The sequence below is a fragment of the Mirounga angustirostris genome, unplaced genomic scaffold (genome assembly GCF_029215605.1).
Source record: "Mirounga angustirostris isolate CCGP_5_RB_7025 unplaced genomic scaffold, mMirAng1.0.hap1 SCAF_13, whole genome shotgun sequence".
In the NCBI taxonomy this organism is placed as follows: Eukaryota; Metazoa; Chordata; class Mammalia; order Carnivora; family Phocidae; genus Mirounga; species Mirounga angustirostris.
Genome location: NW_026991721.1, coordinates 43,654,041 through 43,672,011, shown reverse-complemented (window position 1 = coordinate 43,672,011; position 17,971 = coordinate 43,654,041). Strand labels below are relative to the sequence as shown.

At 42.3% G+C, this 17,971-nt stretch overlaps 2 protein-coding genes across 6 annotated transcripts in view; one reads left to right on the top strand and one right to left on the bottom strand.

Annotated features, from left to right (window-relative positions):
* Nucleotides 1-282: 282 nt before the first annotated feature.
* Nucleotides 283-4,240, top strand: LOC129045334 (protein tyrosine phosphatase type IVA 1-like). Its single transcript, XM_064576807.1, has one exon. It carries the CDS (start codon nucleotides 289-291, stop codon nucleotides 808-810), a length of 522 nt encoding a protein of 173 aa, XP_064432877.1. The 5' UTR covers nucleotides 283-288; the 3' UTR covers nucleotides 811-4,240.
* Nucleotides 4,241-6,007: 1,767 nt separating this feature from the next.
* The window catches only part of ME3 (malic enzyme 3), a 196,489-nt gene continuing 184,525 nt past the window's right edge, over nucleotides 6,008-17,971 (bottom strand). For 2 of the 5 annotated variants that reach the window (XM_045894576.3, XM_045894578.3), the window contains exons 11-15: nucleotides 16,556-16,661; nucleotides 15,812-15,954; nucleotides 15,073-15,246; nucleotides 9,502-9,600; nucleotides 7,523-8,156 (exon numbers count right to left, since the gene is read on the bottom strand). In XM_045894576.3, the coding sequence (XP_045750532.1) occupies nucleotides 7,995-8,156; nucleotides 9,502-9,600; nucleotides 15,073-15,246; nucleotides 15,812-15,954; nucleotides 16,556-16,661 (684 nt within the window). In that variant the 3' untranslated portion in view covers nucleotides 7,523-7,994. Of the gene's footprint in view, nucleotides 8,157-9,472; nucleotides 9,601-15,072; nucleotides 15,247-15,811; nucleotides 15,955-16,555; nucleotides 16,662-17,971 lie in introns of all 5 variants that reach the window. The other 3 variants (XM_064576806.1, XM_045894579.3, XM_045894577.3) reach the window with 3 other exon arrangements.

The window sequence follows — 17,971 nt, the reverse complement described above, 5'->3', positions numbered from 1 at the left end:
TGGACACACAAGTGTAGAGTTGAAATCATTGGAGCATTTTACAAGAATTCTGACCTGGATGGGGTAAACCTCGGTGCACTTCCTTTCCATTGACTCAGTATTACTGAACTGAAGGATTGCTTCTTGTTAGGAGGTTCATTTCATTTCCTGTTATTCTCAATTACATTTTCAAAGCACTGAGAATTTCCAGTGGAGTACATTGGAGTATACTTCAGTTTCTTAACATCATTTCTGTATTCAAATATTCAAAACATTTTTTCATAACCGTATTGTTTCAACTAAATTAACATGGCTCCAGTAAACCGGCCAGCCCCTGTGGAAGTCACATACAGGAACATGAGATTTCTTATTACACACAGTCCAACCAGTGCAACCTTAAACAAATTTATAGAAGAACTTAAGAAATACGGAGTTACTACAATAGTAAGAGTATGTGAAGCCACCTACGACACTGCTCTTGTGGAGAAAGAAGGCATCCAGGTTCTGGATTGGCCTTTTGATGATGGGTCATCACCATCTAACCAGATTGTGGATGACTGGTTAACTCTTGTAAACATTAAATTTTGTGAAGAACCTGGTTGTTGTATTGCTGTTCATTGTGTTGCAGGTCTTGGGAGAACTCCAGTGCTTGTTGCCCTAGCACTAATTGAAGGTGGAATGAAAAATGAAGATGCAGTACAGTTTATAAGACAAAAGCGGCATGGAGCTTTTAACAGCAAGCAACTTTTGTATTTGGAGAAATATCGTTCTAAAATGCGGCTGCGCTACAAAGACTCCAGTGGTCATAGAAACAACTGTTGCATTCAATAAGACTTGGCTCCCTGATGTTGTTGCCTTGGAAATGGAACTTGAGACAGAACTTAATTATCATACATATTAGCCAGCATGTAGGCTTAATGAATGACAAGTCTAATGAAGCTTCCATAGGAATCATGAAAAAGCCACAAGCTTGACAGAATTGCAGCCTCTATGTTTGGCTTCATACTATTCCCATGCCAGAAAAAATATGTAAGAAATTGAGAGATTAGGTGCCAAAATATCCAGCACAATACTTGTATATTTTTAGTATCATATATAATTAAAATCCTAGAAATTATGGACAGCACTGTAAACCATATGTGGTTTATTCCTTTAGTCCTTTCAGACATTGCAAGTATGGCCTATGTGGTTATTTGTTCCTTCATGTTTACCATCCCACATGAGCACCAGTATACATCAGGTTTTAGCAAAAATTGATTTTTATTGGATTCTTACCAAGACTTAGGGAATTATTTAATGTATTTCTATTAAGCTCATTTTGTGCTGTTATAAAAACCTCCATTTTGAAAAATCACAAATCTGTGGTTAAAAGTTCATGTAAAATACACAGCGTACAGAAGCACATGTGTGATGTCTTCAGACAAAAAAGTCTTATAGTTACCTTAATGTTTACACTTGGGGTGCAACTTAGAGGGGGAGGGCCTGAAGACAGAGTGGGAGGAGGCTATGAAATATCTCTAGTAAAATGTTTCCTTTGTCTTGTGCAGGATGTATAGAATAGATCTTTAATTTAGCAAAAAAAAATTCTTTTTAAGGCAGAGATGCTTTATAGCCCAAACTTTTCTTATTTATAAAATTTCTGAAATCGAAATTCTTCACATGTCTATTGGAAGTTGTTTATTAACTATTTTTCTTTGAAGCATATTTTTTCTTGTCTTCCCAATCAAGAGAAGTGGGTTTCTACTAATGAAGTGAGTAGGCATCTAATATTTTATATGCTTTTTGAACTGTGCAACTTTGTATTTGGATACCTGATACTTTGTTTTATTATGTAATTGATAAAATGGTGACCTGTATTAATGCTAGTTTAACCATATATTCATACTGTCTGGGAATATAGTTCTTCAGGAGAAATAATTTCAGTGTTCACCATTCACCAGCTAGTACAAGAGCTTACCCATCTAAATAAATAATGAATTGCAGGAGGGAGAAAGAGGCAGGATGGTAGAAATGCGTTAATATTGGTAAAAGTGGAAGCAAAGGCATTACTAGAGATAAAGAAAATTTCAAAAGTTTCAATTCACCAGGAAGTTACAACAATTGTAAACTTTATGCATCAGACAACATTGGTCCAAAATCTATAAAGCAAATATGGAGAGAACTATAAGGAACATTAACAAATTTACAATAGTGGTGGGAAATTTTACTATCCTTCTTTCAGAAACAGATCAAGTAGACAAAAATCAGTAAAGATATAGATTTGAACAAAACAATTAAAAAGCTTGATTCCATGAACATATAAGGGGCATTGCAACTGACAGTGAGAATCCATATTATTTTTAGGAGTGCATGAAATATTTTATTACATTTGACCATAAAAATTTCAGCAAATTTAAAAATATTTAAGTAATACAAATAACTTCTTTGACTACAATTCAGCTAAGTTAGGAAGAAAGTTAATAATATCCATACATTTGGAATTTTGAAAATCTGTGTCTATAGACTTCCAGATAGGGTATAGTAGGTTGTGGCATTCCACCACCTACTTATAACAACCAGAAAAATAAAGAAAAATTTATAAAGTAGTATGTTTGAGGACATGTGAGAGCTGTGAAAGCAACAAGAACTAGGTGAAAAGGAGTTCCAGAGAGGGAGGAGCTCTCCTGAGGTGAGTGGCCATTCCCCACCTCCCCCCCACCCCGCCCCATTGGGGGCATTCACTGATTCTGGACGTGGACAAAGAATCAGACTTGGTCCAGGTAGAAGGTCTCTACTGAGGGAAAGAGAAACCCAGACAGGCTTTTGGTGGTCATGTGGGACTGGTACAGCAGATTGGAAAATTGAGAAGTTTGGCCATTTTCGTCCACATGTTGCAAGTTGAGTTCCTCAGGAAACCTATACTAAATCTGAGATTTGCATTTGGAGATTTACTGGGGAGTTGTTTCAACACCTGTGGGGGAGCAACAGAACCAGGAAATGGCGGAAGTTGTTGAATGGTGATACATACAGTTGTAAAACTGGCCTCAGCCAATCTTGCAAGGAGCTCTGAAGCTGGGATGACCACTTATGGATGTCCCCACTTGAGGTGAAGGGGTTGAATGTTTGGACTTGAATCAACCAGTCATTGGATGCAGGCTGTCCCTGGGGATAAGGGCATACCCTTGGATGAAGTACCTTCCTTCAGCCAAGTGCAATTCCCAGAGAGGGATGCAGCTGTGAACCTTCAGCTGATAATACTTCTGGCAGAGTGTTTCAGACCTGCAGAGGGATCTGGGTGGTGCAACCACAGCATCCACTATACTAAATGACACTTGCTGAATTCTGGGGCTATGTATGAGAGCCTGGGGAGTTAGAATGAAGATTTAAAAGACAGGGAAATCTCCCTTAATTTCATAGTGCTTAGGAGACCTATGCACTTAGAAGAGGGGTTCCAATCTTCTCCAACACTGTATTTTTTATTATAGCCATTCTGTTAAGTGTGAAGTGATATCCCATTGTGGTTTTAATTTTCAAATGACCAGTGATATTAAGCATCTTTTCATGTGCTTGTTAGCCATTCACATATCTTTTGTAGTAATATGTCAATTCAAACATTTTGTCCACCTTTTTAATTGGGTGGTTTTGTCATTTTCTTATTGAATTATAAAAGTTCTTCATATATTCTGGACCCAATGTCTTTATCAGATATCTAATTTGCAAGTATTTTCTCTCAGTCTGTTGCTTGTTGTTTTCTATCTTAATGGTATGTTTCAAGAGCAAAACTAAAAAAAATTGAATTACAATTTATCAATTTTTCTTTTATAAATCATGCTTTTGAATTTTATCTAAGAACTCTCCTCAATCAGAGTTTTCTGCTATATTTTCTTCTAGAAGTTTTATAGCTTTAGCTTACATTTGGGTCTGTGATCTATTTTAAATTAATTTCTGTGTATGGTGTGAAGTAAATCTCTTTTTGTAATTTTTTTATTTTTTGAATGTGGATATTCAGGTGTCACAGTATCACTGAAGTATTTTGGTAGCTTTTTGAAAGTCAGTTTACCATAAAAGTAAGGACTTAGTTGTGAATTCTCAGTTCTTTTCCCCTGATACATTTCCATTGATCTACATAACCACACAGTCTTGATTATCGTAGTTTTATAGTAAGTTTTGAAATTGGATAGTGTACTTTTTCTTTTCAAAAGATTTGGCTATTTTAGATCCTTTCCACTTCCATATAAATTTTAGGATCGGCCTGTCAATTTCTACAAAAAAAAAAAAAAAAGCCTGCAGGGATTTTGATATAGTATTGAATTTATAAATAATTTGTGGAGAAAATTGTAGCTTTAACAATATTGAGTTTTCAAATCCACGAATATGGAACATCTCTCCATTTATTTAGTTTTTTTTCAGATCTTCTTTGTCAACAGTAATTTGTGTAATTTTTGTAATTTTCAGTGTACAAGACTTGCACTTCTTAATTTTCTAAGTATTTTTTCTTTTTGATGCTGTTATGAATGGAAGTATTTTATTTCTAGATTGTTAATATTGCTAGTATATAAAAATACAGGTGATTTTTGTTTATTGACCTTGTATCCTATGACCTTGGTAAACTGATTAGGGGAGAGAGGGAGAGAGCGAGTGAGATAAGGGTTCTATTCTTTGGCATTTTCTACATATAGGATTATGTCATCTGTGAATATAGGCAGTTTTACTCTTCATTTCCAACTTGGATGCCTTTTCTTTTTCTTTTCTTTTTTTTTTTTTAAAGATTTTATTTATTTGACAGAGACACAGTGAGAGAGGGAACACAAGCAGGGGGAGTGGGAGAGGGAGAGGCAGGCTTCCCGCTGAGCAGGGAGCCCGATGCGGGGCTCGATCCCAGGACCCTGGGCAGACACTCAACGACTGAGCCACCCAGGTGCCCCTTCTCTTTCTTTTTTTATTGAACTGGCTAGATCCTCCATGTTGACCAGAAGTGATGACAACATCCTTGGCTTGTTCCAGATCTTAGGGAGAAAGTATTAATTCTTTCACCATTAAGTATGATGTAAGCTGTTGGTTCTTCATCAGGTTGAGGATGTTCTCTTCTATTATTGGTTTGTTGAAAGTTTTATCATAAATGGATGTTGGATTTTTTTCAAATAGTTTTATCACATCCATTGACTTGATCTTATGGTTTCTCTTCTTCAATTTATTAATATCATGCACTATGAGGATCCGTCTTTAAATGTTAAAACAACTTTGCATTCCTGGAATAAATCCCCCTTGTTCATTATGTGTAATTCTTTTATATTGATGGATTTGGTTTGCTAATATTTTAAGATTTTGCATCTATATTTGTGAAGGATATTGGTCTGTAGTTTTCTTGTGTTGCTTTATTTGGTTTTTATATCAGGGTGATACCAGTATCATAGAATGATTTGGGAAGTGTTCCCTCCTCTATTTTCTGAAAGAGGTTATGAAGGATGGGTATTATTTCTATTTTAAATATTTGATAAACTTCACCAAAGAAGGCATCTGGGCCTGCACTTTTCTTGGTGGGAAGATTTTTTTTTTTTTTTAAGATTTCTTTATTTATTTGACAGAGAGAGACACAGCAAGAGAGGGAACACAAGCAGGGGGAGTGGAAGAGGGAGAAGCAGGCTTCCTGCTGAGCAGGGAGTCCAATGTGGGGCTCCATCCCAGGAGCGTGGGATCATGACTTGAGCTGAAGGCAGATGCTTAACGACTGAGCCACCCAGGTGCCCCATGGTGGGAAGATTTTTAATTACTAATTCAAATTTTTTACTTCTTATAGGTTTATTGATTTGTGCTCTAATCTTAACTTGCTTTGGATTTTGTTTCTAGAGGGAGTTTATGTTATTGCTTTGAGATTTTTCTTTTTTTCCTGATATAGGCATTTATTTAGAACTACAAAATTTTCCTCTAAGCACTGCTCTAGCTAAAACTCACTAATTTTGATATTTTTCATTCAATTCAACATATATATAATTTATGCTGCAATTTCTTCTTTGAACCATGGGTTATTTAGAAATGTATTATTTAATTTCCAAATGGTTAGAAATTTCCCATTTTTTTCTGTTGATTTCTTTTTTTTTTTAATAAAGATTATTTATTTGACAGAGAGAGACACAGTGAGAGAGGTAACACAAGCAGGGGAAGTGGGAGAGGGAGAAGCAGGCTTCCCGCAGAGCAGGATGCTTAACAACTGTGCCACCCAGGCGCTCCCTTTCTGTTGATTTCTAATCAAATTATTAACTCTGTCCAGGATGACTTCAGGAGCCAATTGCATTGGAACTCCGAGGATGAATGATGTCTCTAGCAGAAAGCTGGGGTGAGCTGCTATTTAATTGATAAAGGGCAAGGAATGGGAAGGAAGGACTTGACAGATGGAGACCAAGCATTTATAAAGGTACAGGCCTGAAAGTGCCTTGTTTAGTGTGGTTGAAACAAAGGAAACATAATTTGTATCTTCGTTATGTCTTGGTCAGTATAGCTACAGTTTATTTATTTAGTTGATCTTTTCAAAGAACCTGTTTTGTTTCATTGCTTTTCTCTACTATTTTTCTTTTCTATTACACTGAGTATAAAGGATGTGCAATTGGGGTACAGAAGTTGTGGGCCAGGACTTAGAAAAGATAGTGTAATGGTTCCCTGCTGTTGAGATTCCAGCTTCACTTCAAATCCTCTTCTGAAGACTTTCTCTTTCCCCATGAGCTCAGGGATTATAGAACAGGGCTGTTTTCTCAGGGTATGTTTGGCTGAGCACCAGCACCAAGGAAGCAGATGTTGGAAGAACAAGACCTGGGCAAGGGGTGACTGGTGTCTCTGCTAATTACTGTTCTAGGAGTCCAACAGTCCTGAGACTGTGAGGTGGCCACATAGGGCAGTGGGGCTCTTGAGGCTGAGCTGGCAACAAGGGTGGGTGGTGTTAGGTCCCTTAGTGTGATTTACTGTTTTCTATGTTATCCAATAAAATTAGAGGTTGGAAGCTGTCATCCCAATAGGTTCTAGAAATTTATCAGGGTCTTTGATTACAGGGGCTGTAGGCTTGTCCCCACCTCCCCATCCCATGGTGTGGGCTCTGCTAGACATGAAGGAGGTGAAAGCTGTGCTTGAACTTGTCTAAGAAATTCCCAGGACAGACTGAAGGCATTCTCTAAGAATAGTGCCCTGGTTTGCTGAATTCCTTCAGAGTGAAGTGTGGGAGAGAGAGAGAGTTCCAGAGTCAGGAAAATGACATCAAGTCTTCCCTAGGACTCCATGATTCTCTTCCCCTCACTGCCTCTCTTCCTCCTCACTCCTTGGCCTGCTGACCCTCCATACCCACATTTCTCTAGTTTTCCTTTTAGTAATAACCAAAAGGAATCCTAATATTCAATAGCCCACATGTCAGGGATAGTTTTTGACTAGTGAGTTGCCTTCAGTCACTCAGCCCTCATACCCATCTGAGTCTTGAAGGGTGTGTATTCTTCCAGCAGGGATTGAACTCCCTCATCGGTGGGCCATGCTCTCTGGTCAGTGGCTGCCCCTACCTTCCTCATTTTCCCATGCCTCCTACCCATCCTTTACTCTCGGGACTCTGTACACATTTCTCCCCCTGAAGCCTTCTCTTACTTCTCATACGAAGTATCTGCTCCCTTCTCTGAGTACCCTTGACCTTTATCTGTACTTCTTTCATGGACTTAACCACTTTCTCCCTTGTGGAAAAATGAATTGTGTCCATATCTCCTTCACTAGACTCTGAGCTCTGTAAAGACAGAGTTCTAGGAAGGATTCTAGATTTCCCACAAGATCTAGCTAATTGTTGGCAGTTAGATGAAGAAATTCTTGGGGAGGAAGTCAGGGTTATAGAAAAGTGAATTCTCAGGGCCTCAGGGACAAGGCTCTCATTCATTGTGTGCCTGGGTATCTCCCATCACACCAGAAAGTTCAAAGGAAAAACACAGGGACAAAGATGGCCATTTTAGAACCCATTTATATTGTCAGTGTTACTCTGGGCTTGTTCCAGCCTCACAGCAGCCTCTGAGACTGCATCACACTGTTTGAACATTCATGGCTTCCTTGGGCCAAGTATAGCTGTCCAGTGTAAAGGAATCATAGTCTGGAGTGTAGACCAGGGATCTTACAAAAGCCTCCTTGTCCTTGGGCTCCGGGTAGTAGGAGGCCAGGTTGTGTTTGTACGCGAAGTCAAGGACCTAGGGAAAAACATATTGGCTGAGGAACTGGAACTAAGGAGGAACCTGCCTAAAAGTTGCCTAAAGGTTGCTTGGGAGCCTGTGGAAGGGTAATAGCCCCTGCGGAACCATGAACTGTTGTCCCTGAAGCCACTCGATAGGAGGGATTTTGAGCTTTCGCCTGGGTAGGAAGCTGCGACGCAGTGGAATAAATACTAGGCTGGGATCGAGAGGCCTCTGCCTCTGCTTTCAAATGCCTGTGGGTCCTCAGAGGTGACATTATCCTTGCTGAGCCTCAGTTTCCTCATCTGTAAAGTGGGAATAATGAGACCTTTCTCTGGAGTAGTGTGAGGATAAAATTAGGTAACAGGCAAAATCAGGTGTCCAGTAGCTGGTATTTTTCCCCCACTAAATGTGGGTGGAATTGGGAGAAGAGCCTGGACATTGTTCTCTGGGTATTAGATAATGGTTTCACAAGAGCATTAATCTCAATATCCCAAAAAGGAAGGAAATGGATAGGGTGGAGTTGGGACTATGAGCTGGACTATTAGTCTTGAGGGCTGATTCTGGAGACTACAATGGGCAACTCATGGGGAGCACATGCTGTTGTGCAATGCATCTTCTGAAATTATTTTTAAAACTTATAGAAAATGTAAAATATATATGCTAATAAAAATGATAGTATAATAAACCCTAGTGCAACCATTATCTATATTCAACAGTTATCAATGTTGGGCCAGTCTTTATTGCACTGTGTTCTGATTCTCTGAAAACCCATCATCTCTGCAAAGTCTCTAGGAAGACATTTTTCCTTGGAATATTCCATGAACATGATCATCCTGTGGCCCAGCCTTTCTGAGAAAAAGGGGAGGAATGAGCATTTTCGCTACACTGAGTGTAGACCTTTCTCACTGTCCTCTTTAACCTTCAGAACTCTGGGAGAGAGGAATTACCATCCCCTTTGGAAAAGGAGGAAACTGAGGCTCAGGAAAGTGAAGCAATTGGCAGAGCTGGGACCTGATAGCCAGAGCTCTTCATGATGCTATGAAAATTGACCTTTCTGTATAAATGGGCATTTATGATTCAGTTTTAAAAAATTCCACCCACATTCTGGTCCACAAGACTATGGACTTTGTTGACCTTTTTGCCTGGTGTTTGAGGGGAAATCCAGGAGCTTTCCCAGAACTGGCCTGAGGGGGGTGTTGGGGGTGGGGCTTGAGCTGCAGGCAGGAGTTTCTCATCCAGCCTCTGGATGGGAGCTCAGGATGTCTCCACAGCTGCCATCCCCTTAGCTCTCCTAAACTCACAGAGAGAGGAAGTCGTTGAGCCTCACTAACCATATTACTGGGGGTAGGATGCTCCTTACTTTGATGGCGATTCTCAGAGACACATCTCGGATGGTGCTGAGTGGTGGGTATAGTCTCCCCTGGGACAAATGCTGCTCAGAGACCTCTTGGGCAATTTGCTGGGGAGAGAGAACCAAGGGGAATAAGCTGAGTTTCTGCCTTCCCAGAAAAAGCCCAAACCATTACTCCAGAGATTCACTTCGCCCCTCATAGGTGGCCAACCATTGCAGTTCCCATTGTAGTCTCTGCCCTCTCATGGCCCCAGGGCAGCTTAATGCGTGGGCTTTATTATTTTTTAAAGATTTATTTATTATTTTAGAGAGCAGGTGAAGGGCAAAGGGAGAGGGAGAGAGAGAAAATGGAGCCCGATGTGGGGCTACATCTCACGACCCTGAGATCATGACCTGAGCTGAAATCAAGAGTCGGACGCTTAACCAACAGAGCCACGCAGGTGCCCCAATGCTTGGGCTTTTAAGCAAAGACACATCCTTTTCTGTACTGTGAAATTGGCTGAGAGTTTAAACTACACGAGATCCTAAATTCTAAAGGAGAATCACTAAGACCAAGATGAATAAACTTGTGGCTTGTAAAGCAGACTCTGGGATCGCCCCATGGCTGGTCCAGCCTATTGCACAGAGATCCCTGAGACCCTCCCTTCCTGAGTTCCAGCCTCTCCCACATCCTGGGTGCCCACCTAGGTCATCTTGTCTCTCTGTATTCAGAGCTCCTTGAGCTCTACCTTCCAGTCCTGAGCAAAGGCTTCTTCTGCAGTGAGTGACACCATAAAGGGGCCTTAGGCTTTATCTGAATGAATGCCCTAGGCACAGCATCCTGGGAACAGCCCCTCCCACAACTTCCTTCCATGGTTCAGAGCTGGTCTCTGAGGCCCAGCTCTCCCCCTCAAGCCTCATCCTCCAGCCTCAGGCACTGGTGCTCAGCCAGCCTTGCGGAACAGCCTCTGTTATGTGCTGGCTCTGAATCCACTCCCACCTGATCTTTAAATTTGGGAAAAGCCATGGTGCTCTCTGAGAACTGTGTCCCAGAATGGATGAACCAAAGGAGTTGGTCTTGCCTCAGAGTTTGGCTGACTTTATGGATGTGGGCCTCCTCCTCTTCCGCTTCATTTTCATGCTCCTATTTCTCCTTTCCATCTATTCATTCCAACATTAACTGAGCTCTATGATATGCCAGGCTCTGTGCTAGTTGCTGAGGATCCCTGGCAGAGAAGCCTTTTTCCTCCTGTAGTCTGGAGTCAGTGGACAATTAACAAACAGGTACAACAATTACAACATAGAAGTGAGTGCAAGCAGAGGGGGCACAGAGGCATAGAAGAAGGCAGGGCCTGGTCTGCCATGTACGGGAAATCTTCCCAGGAGATGCGACAGCAGCTAAGACCTGAAGGACAAAGTAAATACTCGAAAAGGGAGAGGCAACATCACATGCGATTTCTTGGAGAGAGACAGCAGGAGGGAGCATGAGTTCTAGACTGTAAAAAGAACATTGGCTAGGTTGATGGGAGGGGGAGGCTAAAGGCTGGAGAGGAAAGGAGGGCCTGGTGATGACATGCCTTATATGGAAACCATGTGAAGGAGTTAGGGCTTTATCCTGTAAGCACTGAGGAACCATTCAAATGTCTGAAATGAGCAGAGACATGGACTGTTCTGGGTTTTCAAGGATTTTTTTGGGGGGGGTATAGAAGATGGGATCAGAGGGAAACAGGATTTCCATGGCTAGATCTGCATCTGGAAGAGTTATCCTGCAGAATGAAGAGATGTATCATGTATGGTGGTCACTTCTCAGATGTCGGGCCCTGGTAATGCTCTGCTGCAGCTTGGAGTAAATCATCAGGGGCCATCCTGGTGCTATTGCTCACAAACCCAGTGACCTTGGGCATGTAACTTAGACTCTCTGTGCCTCATTTTCCTTGTGTATCACATAGGAATAATCACTATATCTGTTTTACAGAGTTGTCAAGGTGGAATGAGATATATAAATCTCCTAAAAGTTATAGTAGTTTTTTCCATAGGAAAATCAGATTCAACTTAAATTGTCTTAACTTAAAAGTACCCTTTTCAGAAATATAACTTGCCAGCCCTTTAAAGACCAGACTGTCAGCTTCTAGAAGGGAGGGATCTTGTCCCAATTGCAGCAAGAGATTAATAGGTGGATTGAGGAGAGGTTCCTGTGTAGCTGATGGACACTTCATGAAGTGATGGAGCTGACCTATCCCAGGCATTAGGAGGTGGGGGTGTAGATGCCTCTTGGGGTTACAGAGGAAGGCTCTAGCAACCATCTTTCTGTGCAACAGGGGAGTTTGCTTTCAGGCTAATTTCAAGTAGGAAATGACTCTTCCCATCCAATGGGGGGGGGTGATTCAAACAAACAGCTTCACCCATAGCCACGGGACACCACCACCACTGAGAGAGCAATAAGAAGAAATACACAGAAGAGTCACACAAGATGGACAGAGGCCCATGGCACAAAGCCATAGCCAGCATGCACATGTCCTTGGGGGAGGCTGACAAACCTTTAGGAGACACTACTTGCATATTCTTGTGGAGCCAGTGCTCAAAGACCAAGAAGTAAGAAGGAACCTAGAACATGAGATAGTTCCTTGTGGGACTCATAGAAGACTGAAACAGGAAGAAATTGACAACCTAAATAGACCAATAACCAGTAACGAGATTGAAGCAGTGATTAAACACCTCCCAAAAAACAAGAGTCCAGGGCCTGATGGATTCCCTGGGGAATGCTACCAAACATTCAAAGAAGAAATAATACCTATTCTCCTGTAGCTGTTTAAAAAAATAGAAACAGAAGGAAAGCTACCAGACTCATTCTATGAGGCCAGCATTACCTTAATCCCCAAACCAGGCAAAGACCCCATCAAAATGGAGAATTTCAGACCGATATCCCTGATGAATATGGATTCCAAAATTCTCAACAAAATCCTAGCTAATAGGATCCAACAATACATTAAAAGGATCATCCACCACGACCAAGTGGGATTTATCCCTGGGATGCAAGGGTGGTTCAACATTCGCAAATCAATCAATGTTATAGAACATATTAATAAGAGGAGAGAGAAGAACCATATGGTCCTCTCAATTGATGCAGAAAAAGCATTTGACAAAACACAGCATCCTTTCCTAATTACAATTCTTCAGAATATAGGGATAGAGGGAACATTCCTCAAGTTCATAAAACCCATCTATGAAAAACCCACAGCGAATATCAGCCTCAATGGGGAAAAGCTGAGAGCCTTTCCCTTAAGATCAGGAACTTGTCAAGGATGCCCACTCTCACCACTATTGTTCAACATAGTACTAGAAGTCCTAGCAACAGCAATCAGAAAACAGAAAGAAATAAAAGGTATTCAAACTGGCAAAGAAGATGTCAAACTCTCTCTCTTTGCAGATGACATGATACTTTATGTGGAAAACCCAAAAGACTCCACCCCCAAACTACTAGAACTCATAACAGCAATTTAGTAATGTGGCAGGATAGAAGATCAATGCACAGAAATCAGTTGCTTTCTTATACACTAACAATGCAGCTGTAGAAAGAGAAATTAGAGAAACGATTCCATTTATAATAGCACCAAAAACCATAAGATACCTCGGAATAAACCTAACCAAAGAGGTAAAGGATCTATACTCTAGGAACAACAGAATACTCATGAAAGAAATTGAAGAAGACACAAAAAGATGGAAAAACATTCCATGCTCATGGATCAGAAGAATAAACATTGTTAAAATGTCTGTGCTGCCCAGAGCAATCTGTACTTTCAACGCCATCCCGATCAAAATTCCAATGACATTTTTCAAAGTGCTGGAACAAACAATCCTAAAATCTGTATGGAGTCAGAAAAGACCCCGAACCACCAAGGAAATGTTGAAAAAGAACAACAAAGCTGGGGGCATCATGTTGCCTGATTTCAAGCTATATTACAAGGCAGTGATCACCAAGACAGTATGGTACTGGCACAAAAACAGACATATAGACCAATGGAACAGAATAGAGAGCCCAGATATGGACCTTCAACTCTATGGTCAACTAACCTTCAACAAATCAGGAAAAAATATCCAATGGAAAAAAGATAGTCTCTTCAATAAATGGTGCTGGGAAAATTGGACAGCTATATACAGAAGAATGAAACTTGACCATTCTCTTACGCCATACACAAAGATAAACTCAAAATGGATGAAAGACCTCAATGTGAGACAGGAATCCATCAAAATCCTAGAGGAGAACATAGGCAGTAACCTCTTCAACATCAGCCACAGCAACTTCTTTCAAGACAAGTCTCCAAAGGCAAAGGAAACAAAAGCATGGGATTTCATCAAGATATAAAGCTTTCTGCACAGCAAAGAAACAGTCAACAAAACAAAGACGCAACCCACAGAATGGGAGAAGATATTTGCAAATGACACTACAAAGGGCTGATATCCAGGATATATAAAGAACTTCTCAAAAAACAAATAATCAAGTCATAAAATGGGCAGAAAGACATGAACAGACACTTCTCCAAAGAAGACATACAAATGGCTAACAGACACATGAAAAAATGTTCATCATCATTAGCCATCAGGGAAATTCAAATCAAAAACACATTGAGATACCACCTTACACCAGTTAGAATGGCAAAAATTGACAAGGCAAGAAACAACAAATGTTGGAGAGATTGTGAGGAAAGGGGAACCCTCTTACACTGTTGGTGGGGATGCAAGTTGGTACAGCCACTTTGGAAAACAGTGTGGAGGTTCCTCAAAAAGTTAAAAATAGAGATACCCTATGACCCAGGAATTGCACTCCTGGGTATTTACCCCGAAGATACAGATGTAGTGAAAAGAAGGGCCATATGCACCCCAATGTTCATAGCCGCAATGTCCGCAATAGCCAAACTGTGGAAAGAGCCGAGATGCCCTTCAACAGATGAATGGATAAAGAAGATGTGGCCCATATATACAATGGAATATTACTCAGCCATTAGAAAGGATGAATACCCAACATTTGCATCAACATGGATGGAAGTGGAGGAGATTGTGCTAAGTGCAATAGTTCAAGCAGAGAAAGTCAATTATCATATGGTTTCACTTACTTGTGGAACATAAGGAATAGCATGGAGGAAATTAGGAGAAGGAAGGGAAAAATGAAGAGGGGGAAATCAGAGGGAGATACGAACCATGAGAGACTATGGACTCTGGGAAACAAACTGAGGGTTTCAGAGGGGAGGGGGATGAGGGCATGGTTTAGCCCAGTGATGGCTATTAAGGTGGGCACATACTGCATGCAGCACTGGGTGTTATACGCAAAAAATGAATCATGGATCACTACATCAAAAACTAATGATGGCGTATGATGACAAACATAACAATTTAAAAAAAATGTGTGTGTTCTGAGAGAACTTTAAGCCTCAAGGTGATCTTGAGAGAAGCTTGAGGTTCAAGCATTGAGGATCTACTGCTGGCTTAAGGGGCAGGTAAGTAGAAGAGAGGAGAGAAGGAATATTTGGGGGCCCAGTGTAGGACCCGGTGTAGAAGACAGGCCCGACTGGGAGCATGCATGCAAGGGAGCAGGGACAGCGATACCTCTGCTGTCAGTAGGAAGATCTCATCTGGGATGTGCCGGACCCCGCCAGCAATGACTCCCAGAGCCACTCCAGGGAACACGTAGGCATTGTTTCCTTGCCCAGGAATGAAGGTCTTGCCAGCTTCCAGAGTCACACTCTTAAAAGGACTTCCACTGGCAAAGATCCCTCGGCCCTGGAGGCAGGAAGAAAAGCAGAGATGGAGCCTGGAGATGGGTTTCAGGCAGTAATGGTGGGCCTAGTTTTATCTCCCAAATGTCGAACCCTTCTTCATCCTCTCCCACACGCTCGGCATTGTGCTGAGCACACTGCAGGTGCTGAAAGCACACTTGTTCATTTGACCAGAAAGTTTAGCTCCCACTGAGTTACCTGGCAGCCAAGAAATCACTGAAAGGTGAAGGTTTTTAATCTGTCACCTCCCGAGAGGGCTAACCCAGGACACGACAGGAATGCAGGTAACCTAGAGTTTATGAATGCCTTGGGTTCTGGTCAAAGCTCTATGTTACTAGAGGAACCTTGAGCAGTATAACATGAGCGTGAGAGCTTGGGCTTTGGAGCGAGACCTGGGTTTGAGGGCCAGCTCCACTCCTTATTAGCTCTGTGACCTCGGGCAAGTTATTTCATCTTTCTGAACCTCAGTTTTCTCATCAGGGATGGGGGGATTTTTCTTCACCCTCATAGGGTTACTCATAATGTTACTATGTCCTCTCAGCCTGGGGAAGGAAGGACTCCCCGCTGACCTCAGTGACCCGGTAGCACTTCTCAGCCGTACACTCAGCCTTGCTGGTGGGGTTGCTCAGGGCAAAGATGATAGGGCGCTCGTGGAAGGAGGCCATGTCCCTCAGAATCTGCTCCGTGAAGGCTCCTGCGATGGCAGCAACACCTACAGGGAAAAGGGGGGTTGTAGGGATGCCTACTCTTTATAAACACCCCATTCCTCTCCTGGTGATGGTCATGGGGGGGACTTGGTACAACATGGAAGACTCAGGAATCTTGGAGATAGCATCCGCCATAGGGATGGATAGAGGGAGCTGAAGAGAAAAGGGTCTTCTTGCTTGAGCTGGGTAAGACCTCCTCTTAATCCCTGAGGGAACACTGGTCCCTTCAGGTCCCTGCCCGGATAAGATGTCCTGTGAAGGCATTCCTGGGCAAAGTCCTTTAGAGTGTGTGCCTCTCCCAATATAGGGAGAGATGCCAGGTTCCCCTCTTTGGGAGAGCAGTGCTCACTTCCTCTCAGAGAGACCAGCCCTGTGCTTTTCCACTGCACTGTATAATTCTGCATCACTAAGTCCCAACTTGGTGCCTTAGTTCTATGGTTTTTATATAGTAGTCACTCAGTGAAAGACTGTGGCACTGAGGTGGACATGGGATTGGTGAGACAGTGGTACTTCCATCAATTACTTATGCCTGCTGGCTGAGCCTTAGTTTCCACCTGCAAGTCAAGACGGTTAGCTGGGCTGGACAGTGGGACTCCTGCCTCCTACCTATGATGGCCGTGGGCTTCACCAGCCTCACCACCTCCTCCAGGCTGTTCACTTCAGGATGGTCCTGGGCAAACATCTCCTTCTCATGGTTCAGGTGGTTCCTTCCCTGCAGGGAAAGGAAAACATGATGCCTGGCAGTAAAAATTGCTTGGCTGGACATGGATGCCTCTGGAGATCCCGAAAGCATTTCCCGGAGAGCCCTGTGCTTCGGTCTGAGCTGTCAGAAGCCTTGTCGCTCATCCTCTTGATCAGATCTCCTGGTAAAACCTAAGATGGAACCTAAGGATTTTAATGTGTGTTTTGTCACAGTGTGGAGGTGTGTGGGGTTTCTTTAGCCCAGACCAAACATGGAGAATCCCTAAAGCCTTTCTTTGCACTTTTAGGGACATGGCTTCCTGGGCCAGGACAGAAAGGCTCTCATGAAATACCTGAGTCTGACCAAGACCATTGGCCCCAAGGCATCCAGCACTCAGGGCCAGTTGAGGGAAGGGGGCCTGAGCCATCAGGGTCAGAAAGCTAATTTGAATGTATTTTACAAGAGCCATTGACCTCCCTGTGAACAATAATAAGCTAAGCCCCAGGACAGGCTTGCAATGGCTGGCTGTTCCCACAAGCTCAGGATCCTTCCATTTCTTCAAATAGGAGTCAGAGTTTGACAGGCTGGTAAATGGTACAGATGTTCTGATGATTCCTTTGGGTCAGCTGGCCTTATGAGAATCAGAGTGAAGACATCAGCTTGGAGAGAGACTTGAGTAGGGGTAAGCTTACTGGGATAAGCAAAATGTTGAAAGGTGGCAAGAGTGGCTTGCCACTTGGCAGCCTCTGGTGGCTTTTACCTGTGCTGCATTATGCTCTGGAATGACCTGGGGTGGGAGGAGGATCTGGCTCTCTATGAGATAACAAGGTCAGTTTCTATTTCTTCTAGTCTTGGTCGAGAGCCCCATGTACTTCCCCCATTCCTATCTCTGTCATCTTTTTAAAAAGTCTCTCACTGACATTCTCTGTTAGTGGGATTTTGGGCATTAAAACTTGGAGCTCTCAGTGAAGTCCTAAGGGTGGAGGCCATCTAAATGTGCCCCTCACCATAGTCCAGTCAGAAGCTAGACTGTTTCTCATTCATTCTTGCACTCACACCTCAAACATTACACACTCATTACATGCCAGGCATTGATATGAAGACTATAAAGCCTAATGGGGAGAGAGACAATTAAAAGGGCAACTGTCCTACAGTGAGGCAAGTACAATGTATGGAGGGGGACAGCTACATGAGCATAAATGTAGGGAATGGACTGAGACCTAGATGCTCAGAGAAAGCATCTTGGAGGAGTTAACAGAAGACAAGGAGGAAGCAGATGGAGTTGAGGGTTGAGAGTGGGTGTGTGGCAAAAGAGAAGGGCATTTCAGGCAGAAGAACAA